The 12,720-nt window shown below is 37.0% G+C and overlaps 1 protein-coding gene across 6 annotated transcripts in view; it reads right to left on the reverse strand.

Annotated features, from left to right (window-relative positions):
- AOX1 (aldehyde oxidase 1) overlaps nucleotides 1–12,720 on the reverse strand; it is a 46,168-nt gene that overhangs the window by 23,949 nt on the left and 9,499 nt on the right. For 4 of the 6 annotated variants that reach the window (XM_035332390.1, XM_035332389.1, XM_035332391.1 and 1 more), the window contains 10 exons: nucleotides 11,268–11,348; nucleotides 10,377–10,457; nucleotides 9,129–9,273; nucleotides 8,869–8,961; nucleotides 7,145–7,323; nucleotides 6,850–6,943; nucleotides 4,121–4,230; nucleotides 3,264–3,448; nucleotides 1,939–2,101; nucleotides 975–1,067 (listed from right to left, as the gene is read on the reverse strand). In XM_035332390.1, the coding sequence (XP_035188281.1) occupies nucleotides 975–1,067; nucleotides 1,939–2,101; nucleotides 3,264–3,448; nucleotides 4,121–4,230; nucleotides 6,850–6,943; nucleotides 7,145–7,323; nucleotides 8,869–8,961; nucleotides 9,129–9,273; nucleotides 10,377–10,457; nucleotides 11,268–11,348 (1,224 nt within the window). The remainder of the gene's footprint in view (nucleotides 1–974; nucleotides 1,068–1,938; nucleotides 2,102–3,263; nucleotides 3,449–4,120; nucleotides 4,231–6,849; nucleotides 6,944–7,144; nucleotides 7,324–8,868; nucleotides 8,962–9,128; nucleotides 9,274–10,376; nucleotides 10,458–11,267; nucleotides 11,349–12,720) is intronic. The other 2 variants (XM_035332394.1, XM_035332393.1) reach the window with 1 other exon arrangement.

Here is a 12,720-nt window from a genome sequence, read left to right on the forward strand (position 1 = left end):
GTCCAGGCAGAAGACAAAGACTTACATAAATTAGGTAGAAATTTAAAGTGACAAAACAGATTTCCTGGGTTTCTAAATCTTTTATTGTTGCTCAGTGCCAGCCAATCCGAATAGCAACAAAAAAAAATAATTATTTCTGTCATGTAACTTTCTTGTAGCTCAGGTACAAATTGTTGAAAGTCACAGAAAACTAGTTCCCTTGATCCTGGTCCCATTGGTAAGTTTACACTGCCTTTTCTTTGAAGCTGTAGATAACAACTTGAACAAATTTAAGTATTTTAAACTAATAAGTTATTCTAAAGAATATCTATAATCAAAACAAAAATGTTTCCCTACATTTCATTTGTATTTTCTTTAGGTTTCTAAAAACTTGAAATTTTTACTTGCCATCTTTATTAATGGCAGTAAAAGATCAAAATCCCTTGTAGGATTTTCCACATCTAGTCACAAGGGCTGTAAAAAAACTCAGAAAACCCAAGAGTTGTTCTTTGCTACCCTCTACTGCTGACTTCTCCTTGAAGGCTCCTGTTCAAGCAGATAGCCACCATAAACTTCTTTCCTAAATCTATACTAAGAGCTAAGAGCCCTCTGAGAGCCTAAGAAAAGTATATTTCAAGAAAAGAATACTAACATATTCTTGGGATTTTCAATCTCTTTGATCTTGGTCTAAGATTTTTCCCATTGGGTTGAACACTGCCATATACCAAGTTTAAGCATGCTGACAATGGAATTTGTTTTGCATATTTACGTTCTGTGAACTGTTTGGAAGTCAGGATATCCACATCAATATATATTTACTGACAAGGTTTTTCCAATTTTGATACGCTTAAAAACAAGGACTCAGAGCCTGTTGCCCTCAGTCCTTTGGAAAATTTACACCTGAGCTTCACTGTGTAGATAACGCTTGAACTATTTTTATTATTATTTACCAAGTCTTACACACCACAGTACAATCTTAAGACAAAATCACTTGCCTGGTATATTTGGATGCTCTGGGGCATTTTGGTTTGGAAATCTTGTAGGATACTCCCATATTCCATAGGTATGCCAGGATAGTGGCAAGGGTCCTGAAAAGAAGTGAATTATTATTAAAACTCACATTTTGAATGTTACAACTAAAAAAAGCTAAGAACATAAATCACTAAATACACGCTCTTTATACAGAAAATTCCTTCAAAACTCTCACCTGTTAGGCTCTAAAATAACAATTTGAAAAGAATGTAGAGTTTTAAGATTTCACTAAATTATATTTAAAAATACATTAAATTTGACATATGTGTGTGTTTCAAGTAAGCAAAATAAAGTAGGGATAGTCAGAAGACCTTCGTTCTTGAGTCTGGCCAAAACTGGCATAGAATCATTCCTAGTAAATTACCTAGTAATGGTAATTCAGAGGAAAGCGCTTATGGTAATACAGAAAAGAAAGGCAAGGGGTATGGTTTCCCTCAGAAGAACAGATGAAGACAAAAATAAATAAATCATAGCTAGAATTTATCAGGCCAATCAGATTTTAGAGTCCTCCTTTCCCAGTCAACAACTTAAACAAGGAAGAGGGTTGGTTTAACACATACAGTTACTTTTCAAAGCATTTATATGTATTTTATTTACTTTTTGAACTACAGGAAGATGGGGTAAAATACTGACACATTGGTATTGATACACTGTTGCATTAATATTGCTAAAATTTTTATTATTATTATTAACAGCCTAATGTACAAGCTACCTTGGACATATAATATATTTGGGCACATAACAGTTAAGCAGACACCTCTCCATCAGTCTCTTTGGGACTTAAGTGTTGTAGATCTGAACCCAAAAAGGACAATATTTAGCAGACTGTACATACTCAAACATTAACAGCAAAAAAAAGTAAAATAAACAAACAAACAAAACCACTTCATTTGTTTACAAAAAAGCAAACATGAAAAATCAATTTACCATTGTTTTCAGTGACTGCAATACTTCCAGGAAAAATCTGTAGAAGAAACTGACTATCAAAGTATTTTTATATTCTACTTTCTCACCACAGGCTGAGCCTGGAAGAGCTATTTCTTTAAGGACTAATCTGGAAGCTTCATCCAACATCTGTTCATTCCAGTATCTGTCAAAAAGAATAAGACACCATCAGACGAGGGTTCAAGATAATAATATATACATACATATATATATATATCAATGCACACGCTTAAACTGTAGTAATACCTTTGTACCCTTCTGCTTACAATGAAGCTATTGATTTTAATGATGACTTGCAATTTTGAATACAGTGTAGATCAGTGTTGCTCACAGAAGTGAGGTCCCTTAAGCCAGAAAAATTAAGTCTTATGCCAGTCTTTTCTTAAAAACAAACAACAACAAAAACTATTACATTTTTAAAGCTGATTTAGCACTCTTATGGATTACTATTGTTGCACAGATACTGCCCTATATTTAAAGAAAAGTGAACAACAATACTGGTGCAAACTGGAGACGCTTTTAAGTGATCTGATTAATGCTCAATTGCTGTTCCACATTTTCTGAAAAGGCCTTCCTTGAATTATCTCAAACACAGTTAATTCTCCATAATTACACAACCCTAGATATCAGAATCTAAATCCGTTAGAATAAATTTAAGCACATAAAGCAGAAACAAACAAACAAACAAGAACTTTAGTGAAATGGTTGTGTATTAATTGGTTTAAAAAAAAGTCCGGAAGGGATCCATTTAGATAAATGGAGCTTGAATTATTTGTAGATTTTGCGCCCTAAGCCTTGGAAAGATGCTGCAAAAGGGAGAAAAATGTCAGGGATGAACGCCAGAAATTATGATCTTGTAGATGAAGAGATATTGAAAATGTTAAGGTCTGACTTGTGTTCCTAAATTCTTGAGCACATCTGAAATTTCCATTCCTTGTAGTTATCAGAGCCAAACTGAAGGACTTGGGAACACTGATGCTAGGGGATCATCAAACGTATGGGACCCAGCATCATCTCCCAATGCTTTTGTAGAAGTACACAACTATGTATACCTCATCTGCTTATTTCACAGCTCACATCTCACATCTCTCTACATACTTCACACTGGAATTGCACCCAGGTGCAGACTCCAAAACATAATGATCCTAAAAAGTCATTGTTTGGGCTTGACCTGACCATTTGCTTGAACAGGTAACTGAAATTTCAGGTAACTGAAATCTCCTATGTGCTTTCATGCTCCAAGGAAATATACCCAAGCTCTCAAAACCCATTTATTCTGAGATGTAGAAAACACTGAGAAATTTTACCTTCCAATAAGTGTCCAACAGGTTTGTTTTGCACAGACAGTGGTTGAGGCAGCACCTCCATAGAAAATGCTTAAATCCTTTATTTTGTTTGTACCTTCTTCAAAAAAGACTCTCATTCCAGCATTGATTATTGGGAGAGCATTTTCTCTCCTTGGTGCTTGTCGAAATGCTGAGATATACTCTCCCTGAACAAGATCAGACAGAAGTGGATAACCCGCCCACATGTAAGTATCTGAAAGCAGAACTTGCTTTTACACTACATGAAGCAAAAAAATCAAAATGAACAGCACAAATTCAACTTCCTGAACATTCAAGACCATACACTTCCTTCTATTGATATTTCAGTAGCTTTACCTTTCTTTGATGTTCTAGCAGTCTCTTTTTGATCTTCCATTACCTACACAGTTCAGATGACTAAACTTTCTCAGAGTAGATAGACAGAAGATAGGGATCTTGTGGAGGGAAGGAGAAGAATAGAGGGGCTGCATTTATAACAAAACCAAAAGCTTAGAGGCTTCAAAGTATTGCCTGACTTCAGTACTCAGATAATGTCACCCATAATTATTTTATAAAATCACATACTCACCATTGCAAACAACACCTGTTAAAGACTATTACAGTTCAGCAACATTTACAGAAGCACAGAGCACATGTATAATCTTATCTAATCTTAGGAAATCTTTGGTTTTTGGCTGAAACTGGGAGATAATATGACACTATCAGGAACAAATGTAAGGAATCCAGAAAGTGAGCAGTAGCAGTGTTACTTTAAACATATGGATTATGCCCCCTTCCTGTTATTCATTTAACAGTCTGCAACTCTACCTAAAGCAAACCTAAATGTACTAGTAACTTACCTTCCTAGAATGGGGAATATGGACAGAAACTAAGATCTCTTCTGGCATAATAGTATTGTTACCAACTCCATCCGCAAAAATATCACTCAAAGGAATCCGCCTCTTTCTTCCTAAACAAAAATAAAAATCCCACACCCAGAAACTTCGTACATTGAACATTTTTTAATTGGCAAAAAATACATGCTGCAAAAATGCAAAACTATTTGTGTGTGTGTGTGTTGAGACTGAGCAGTTACAGGTGTCCAGAGGGAATAAATGCCTTTTCCTTTCTCTTTTTGGTAGATCGTTCTAAAAGTGGCTATGTTTATCATTCTATGATACATAAGATTAAAAGGTGGAATTTTCAAAAGGGAAGAAGACAAGATTACATCAGGAACCAAAATCTGTAAGAGCTCTTTGAACACTTAAACATCTATGCTACATAAGTTATGCCAATATCACTACACAGTTAAGCTAGCAAGCCTTCCTAGTGGAAATACAATATAAATTTTAACACACAAAATTGATTATATTAATTAAACAAGCTCCTTTGGCTCAAGAAGTTTTGTCAGTAAGTCTGCAACTGCAAAGCAACTGTCAAGTAGAACTGCGATCCTGCAAAAACACAAAGGTATAAAATACACATTGTGCAGATGGAAATTCACTGATCCACCATGTGCATTTATCAGATGAGATCAAGGTATGTGTATTTATGTATATATACATTTACTAATCTTCCATGTCCTTTGTATTTTGCACATGCTACATATGGGGTCCATTGTATTTTTAAGTATATGATTTGTAATTACTAGACAATATGTCTTATAGTAACCCTGATCTATCCCAAAACTTTGTACAAACAGATAAATCATCTGTGCCATTTTTAAGATGTTCATAGATAAAAATATTCCTGTCACATTCAGTGAGCCTGATACTGTAAGACTGGTTGCTTTAGAGCAAGATTACTTTCTTAATGTTTTCATGTTATATGTGATGATGACACTGTAGTCTATTCATCCTAGAATATCACTTAGCATTAAAATTGCATTCCTAAAAAACATAACCACTGTAACAGCAAAACTTTAGTACAGGAATTTTATTTTGCTGAAGTGCGAATCTGAAAAGTAACACTTAAAAATAGCAGCACTGGCATTTCTGGTGTTTTGCCTTTGCAATTGCACCCAGAATACACTTGGTTTATATACATTGCCCAATCCCACCTGTGAGCCTGCCAGAATCTGGGAAAATGCATTTTCCTTTACACCATGATTTAAGAGAAATACTAAGAAAAAACAGTGTCTCTGTAACCTCCTTTTCTTAAACAATCCACATTTCCTATGTTTCACTGACTACTTTTTGGTGAGGAAACATGTTAAAAACCTGTGAAAATGCCTGAAATCTTCTCCCAGCAGTAAAATTCTTCCAAGCTAACAGAAAGAGGCATCAGTCAGTGATTCTATTCATCATTCAAATAAATAGGCATGTCACTGGAATTGTTGAGTGAGGAGATGCAAATGCGTATACGCTGATTTTTCAGAATGACATTCTGACAGCTATTTCTGTACTTCAGTGGTAAACTATGCAGGAAGAAACCATGGAAATCATAAATCATAATTTTTGTGTATCCATTTCATGAAATCCTGGCTCAGAAGCAAATGCATAAATAACATGTATTTCATGGGGCTGAGTAAAATATTACATGGTCTGAAATGGTAACACACACTCTCTGGATCAAGGGCAAAAGTAGGTCTTAGAATCATAGAATCAAATCAAGGACATAAGACATCTCGAAAGGAGGACAGCATGCAGTTTCAAGCCACCAGACAGCTGAGTCTACCAATATTTCATCACCCTTCCAATGGTAAAGTAGTACACAAGGAATGGAGCTATTTGACAGGAGTATAGAGTGATGGAAAGAAAATGAGGAAATATACATGGAAAAAGAGTGCTGGACTAGCAGCTCCTGTACTTATTGGAAGTACACGTGAGGAACAAGAAACTACAGATCCTGTCAGGGACAGAGGATAATTTAAAAACCAGTGCCAAGTATCAGTTAAAGACAAAACTACCTACCAGAGGGGTGGGGAAATAGTATACAGATACTCAGATTACTAGGTTTTGTGAATGCTTTTGGCAGTTCACTGCCCACAGAAGCACATACGATCTGGATGTTCTGAATGCTTACTTTGACATGAGAATCTTTGACATGTTCTTACTTTGCAAATTGCTTCTCTTGCAGACATGATCTTCTATGTGAGTGGGAAAATGGTTCCGTAACAAGCACTCACCAGTTACCCCTGCACCCACAGAATCACAGAATAGTCTAGGTTGGAAGAGACCTCCAAGATCACAGAGTCCAACCTCTGACCTAACACTAACAAGTCCTCCACTAAACCATATCCCTAAGCTCTACATCTAAACGTCTTTCAAAGACCTCCAGGGATGGTGACTCAACCACTTCCCTGGGCAGACCATTCCAGTGACTAACAACCCGTTCAGTAAAGAAGTTCTTCCTAATATCCAACCTAAACCTCCCCTGGCGCAACTTTAGCCCATTCCCCCTCGTCCTGTCACCAGGCACGTGGGAGAATAGACCAACCACCACCTCGCTACAGCCTCCTTTCAGGTACCTGTAGAGTGCAATAAGGTCACCCCTGAGCCTCCTCTTCTCCAGGCTAAACAGTCCCAGCTCCATACAGTAGCATCCTGCACCTCTGACACTAGTACAGAGACAAGATATCTCCACTTACCTCTTGAAGCCAGATTAAGCATACAGTTGCTAGCTGCCAGAATAGGATTCAAGTCTGAGGTTGATTTTTGACTTATAATGTTTCCACCTAAAGACTTGGAAAAAACAAAATTCTCACCTCTCTTCATCGCCTTCACATTTTCATGTTCTGTCATTATAAATAACATTATACACATGTTTATGCATATTAAAAGCTCAAAAAGATGCACTGATAGAAACTTAACAACTAAAGACAATTAAAAATGCAAGTTGTATATGTGGTCAGAAGCAATTCAACATAGCTTTGTTCAACATGCAATTGGCATTTTAAGTAACAAACATACAGCAATGTTTCTTATCTGTTCTCCTCCCAGTGTTCTTAATTGCTTCAAGACAGCACAGAAAATCTTTGTCTTCTCCTCAGGTAACTTTGAGATTGCATTTCTCAAGATGTCTTTAACTAGAGACAGGCTGCAGGCAGCTCCTAGAGTTAATCCTGTAACCAAAATATTATGAAAGTGTAATGTAATCATTGCTTTATCGTCTGGGTTTTAAACTATGTTCAGACTGTAGAGCTAGGACTGTTCATGTGCAATACAGGTAGACATAAGTTGAAGGGCCTTTGCATGTTAAAGGAACTGTAACCTTTCAATTCAGGAGACTGAGAGTAAAGTTTCATGAAATTATGAAGTTGAGCTAATGGCTCAACATGTGTACAGAAGGGGAACTGTTCTCTGCTGCCAGCTGCTTCACTTGCACCGAAGTTTTCAAAGTGTTTGTGTGAAGTTTCACCCAAAGTCGAGGCAGCTTCAGTGGGCTCTTCCTATTTTAAACACTATTTACATTCTAGTTATTCTTCTAATGTAGCATTTGCAACAAAGTAAGCAATGCCAACACTGAATACGGTATTTTTCCTCCATTAGAAAGATTAGTGTTAAATTTTTATATTAAGACTATACTTTTTAATTTTTTCAAAACTATAAAATGGTTAAAAGGGCCTTTTAATTCAAAATTATTAATGAATTTAAATTATGTAATGTGTGAGTTTTCTGAATGGAAACTGGAATTTAATTAAAAATATAAATCAAAAGATAAATAATTTGCACTGGATTTTATTAAGTAAAACTATATTAAAATTTGTGTATTTAAAGAAAAAATTAATCAAAACATGCTCTGCATTGAAATCTAATTAAAGAGAGGAAATACTCTTCCTGGGTGGCAAACTAAACCGAATCTCTCTCGTTAGAACGAGTAAGCCTCACACTCCAATTTTATTTGTAGAATAAAAGAAACCATAAAGATTCTCCATGCTTCTTTTAAATTACCAACCACTTTTCAGCTAAGAACAAACTAATTGTTGGCTGGAACTGGCTGTCTGAAACAAACTGAAAAAGATGTTCTAGATGCAATGACAGTAACGTCAAATACAGTTTCCCACTTCAAAAATGTGGCTTCAGGCATGTAGTAAGTATCCTTCATCAGATACAGGGCCTGATTTTCCTTAAAACTTAAGCAGTAAATATGCATAATGTAATTTATATTTAATTTATGCTATTATAGGAAGTTTAAATCTACTTTTAGTTGCTATTTTAAAATTAAACAGAACTTATTTTAAAGCTAAAACCTAGTTTACCTTCAATATGAAAAAAATCACTGTACTAATCTTAAACATATAAATTGAGGTACAAGGGTATTAATTTGTAGTAATTAATGCTGTTATGTTTGAGAACAAGATTATTTAATGTGAATTAGCTATCCCAGTTGAATCACAGACTTTTTTTCTAACATAGACAATTGTACAAAGTTGTTAACACTGTGGTTCTCTATGCTATGCAACATAACATGGTATAAAACTACCATGTGCTTGGACAGCGGCTACAGACAGCCACCTTGATCCAGGAAATAGCCAAGCATGCTTAGACATGACTGGAGAGCCAAAATCATTGTACAGCACTTCACACCTTCAGCATGATGGAATGGAGTAGCATCCCCTACTGCAGAGGAATATCCCTATATCCAAAACAAAGAGAAGTCTACTGACCATCACCCGTGCACTTCACCACATTCAGATCTGGGATTCTTGCTGGAGAAATAACAATTGGATGGAACACGCCTCCAAATTTCATCTCAGGTCCTACCAAATGGGAAGGCACAGACATAAATGCATATTCCGTAACTGCAGTTCCAACATAGAGGAGCCTAAGCTTACAGATGAAAGCATATAATGAATGACAAACATAGTCCCACTCCTCCCATGGAGGCTGAAACAACGGCAACAGAAGGCATTCAGATCATACATACCCACACTGGTGTTCCCAACAACCAGAGGTGCTTTGGGGTGGGCAGCTTTCAGATCTAGTAATTCATCTAAATTTACAGGAGAAATCCATGTCATTCGTTCCCCGTGAAAAAACAGAGTTCTTTTTGGTTGATTTTCAGCCATTCTCTGATGGAGAAATATAGCAGATTTGTATATTATACACAGAGACAGGTGGCAGGGTCTAACAGACATGACATTAGGCTGGAAGTAAGAAGTTCTTAAAACATGGTGATTCTACATAATCCTTCAAAAATGCACAGAAGGGGGACTGTTAGGCTTGTCCTTTGCACATTGGTGATTTTTTCAAATTTCGACTGTAGGTCCAATGGGCTGATAGACCAGATTGATGATAAATATAATAAATAGCCCACGAATAAACAAAAGTACAAATAGATCCTGCAATTGCTGAAATTAATAAAAAAAGTAATTAAAAATACTTAGGGAGGCGTTTGCACCCTTTGTTTGGAGGTCACCAGTGACACCAGCAGCCACATTTCTTTATGTAAACACATGGATCTGTCTGGATGTTCTAGTACTGTTTACTGACCAGTTGGAAAAACGTTGTGGTGTAGGTTCAAATACATAGGTAGGAACATCTATCTCACAGTTCTCAACTTTCCTCTGTAAGCAGACAGCTAGCTATAGAGAATTTGGCTTTGAATCTTTACCTTGACGATAATGCAAAGGAAGCAGCTTTTAGTTTTTCTAGGGCATGTACTGCTCTCAATAATCAAGGATTAATGACAATTTCTATTCCAGTGTCCTTATTTCAGATGCTCATATCTTTGCCCCACTTGAATCACTGGAGCTAAACACTCCCCATACTGGCTAGCCATTTAAGGCTGACTTTTGATAGAAAAGACCAGCAAAACTATTAAGCCACAAAATGGGGAAAATGTATTATTTTGCCAGTGTTAGATAAAAGGTATTGGCCAGTTTACTAGGAAGCATTTGTACATGAAGGTGCTGCACTGAACACTCCCTTTAGGTTACTTTGTCTTCTCACCTAATGCTTAATTCTTCAGCTTCCCAATATGACTTTTTTGTATGTGATTATTCAATGAGATCACTGGGGGAAAAAAATAACATTTTAAAATAAATCCAGAATGATATGACATTTTTTTCTGATGAATCACTGCTAAGCAGGATGTCAGAATGAGTCCTGAACTATGGACTACTAAGAAGGAAAAGACAGAACTAAAGAGTAGTCTGTAAGTTGCAAAAATTACCATTAGTTCTGGAGGAAATATAAGCTCCTGAGTGGGATCTAAGGGCTGGAATTCATCTGGTGAAAATAGTCTGGTGGAAACCTTAAAAAGAAAGGAAACAAGCAAAGACAATATCTATTTTTTTCTCTCATTTTTATTTCCACACTAAACAAAACCAAACAAGACTGTAATGGTCCCACTGAAGCCAGTAAAAAACTGGCAAGATTTTGTGCTAAATTACCAAGCTTCATTTGAAGCTGCAGGTGAAGGAAGTGGTCATCACAGTTTCTCAAAGTTTACTCCTAACATAAACGTGCATATTAGCAAGTATAGAGGAAAGTAACTGAAAGACTAACTACAGGCTTCCTGGTGTCCTACTGTAAGAATGTAGCTGGTTTAATGCCAACCTATAGAATCCAAAAGGCAGAGAAGTAGATCAGATATTATTGAAAGAAAATTGAGAACGAAGTCAAACGTACATTAATAAAAGTTTTCTTATAACACTATAATCATGACCTATTTTTTAGGAACATAGCAGTTTATTGGATTCAAGCCAACAGTTAGATTCTGAAAGGATCAGTGGTTACATTCAGATCATCATTTGTTGGCTTTAGACAGTTCCACATATGCCCTGATTTTCTGCATAATGCAATGATTGGTACATCATCTCCTTCTCATAAAAAATACACATAGAAGCCTTGATCTTTAGAAATATTTTCAAATTTCTTGTAAGGAATAATAAAATATCTGATTTTATATACAACAACTGTAATATTATGGAAGGTGAATAAGGTGAAGGATATAAATAGATTATGCCTATATCTTGAATAGTTAAAATAAATACACAATGCAAGACTTTTTTCTGTAAGTTTTTATATCCAACTAGTACAGTTAAAATACTTAAAATCCTACCTTCTCTTCCTTGTCAAACAAATCCTCTTCATGATCCAAGCAACACTTTCCACTTGCTTTACTTTGACAACAAACAGATTCCTAAAGTAGGAACATTCTATCAGTAAAATAGTACCCAGACTGGCAATAAGTTAGAGACTCTTAATGGCTTCAGCGGTCTTTCATTACATTTCAATGAAGTTCTGGATAACATTTAATTATTAACTGCATTGGAAGGATTTGTGTGTAAAAGAAACAATATCAAAAAATGTCTTAAAATCTTGTGATGTTGAAGTCCTTTATATAAAATATTTAATGTTACATGAAATTTGGTGGACCTTTGAGAACACACATTCAACATTATTTCTTTTATCCACAGTTCAGTCACCATTTCTTTCATTGCAGGTCTCTGACATGTTATTTGTGCCAGTATCAACCCATGATAAAACACATGTAGTTACTTTGGAATATGCTTCATAATCCATGCTAGACACCAAGTTCCTTTTTTTAAATAAATAAATAAATAAATAAATAAACAGGCTAGGCCACTAGACACCTTATTCATCATTAGGGAGTGTGAGCAGGAGATAGACAGGTGGAGCAACAGCGGTGGACCCCCTGCCCTGCCAAGCAGAGGGAGGGGACCCAGGAGATGAGGAGGAATGGAAACAGGTGCCTACTTGACATCGCAGGCAACCCCCCTCCCTACCAGCTCAGCCTTCCAAGGTGCCCTTACACAACAGGTTTGAGACCCTTGAGCTTGAGAGACCGGTGGGTGAGGATGAGTCTAACAGTCTACCCAGGAGAATGCCCAAGGCGAGGAAGTTGACTCCACACCTCAAGACTGCCTCCACTAAGAAAGAAAGAAGGGTGATTGTTGTAGGTTACTCCCTTTTCAGGGGAACAGAGGTTCTTTTTAGTTCTCTTTAATATCTTTATCGATGATCTAGATGAGGGGATCAAGTGCACCCTCAGTAAGTTTGAAGACAACAACAAGTCAGATGCATATGTCGATCTGCTCGAGGGTAGGAAGGCTCTGCAGGAGGATCTGGATAGCCTGGACCGATGGGCTGAGGCCAACCATATGAGGTTCAACAAGGCCAAGTGCCAGGTCCTGCATCTGGGGCACAACAACCCCAAGCAGTGCTACAGGCTGGGAGATGAGTGGCTGGAAAATGAGTGGCTGGAAAGCTGCCTGGCAGAGAAGGACCTGGGAGGATTGGTTGACAGTCATCTGAATATGAGCCAGCAGTGTGCTCAGGTGGCCAAGAAGGCTAGCAGCATCCTGGCTTGCAAAAGAAACAGTGTGGCCAGCAGGGCCAGGGAAGTGATTGTCCCCCTGTACTCAGCTCTGGTGAGGCCGCACCTCGAGTACTGTGTTCAGTTTTGGGCCCCTCACTACAAGAAGGACATGGAGGTGCTCGAGCGAGTCCAGAGAAGGGCAACGAATCTGGTGAGGGGTCTGGAGACCAGG

The sequence above is a fragment of the Oxyura jamaicensis genome, chromosome 7 (genome assembly GCF_011077185.1).
Source record: "Oxyura jamaicensis isolate SHBP4307 breed ruddy duck chromosome 7, BPBGC_Ojam_1.0, whole genome shotgun sequence".
Taxonomy (NCBI): Eukaryota; Metazoa; Chordata; class Aves; order Anseriformes; family Anatidae; genus Oxyura; species Oxyura jamaicensis.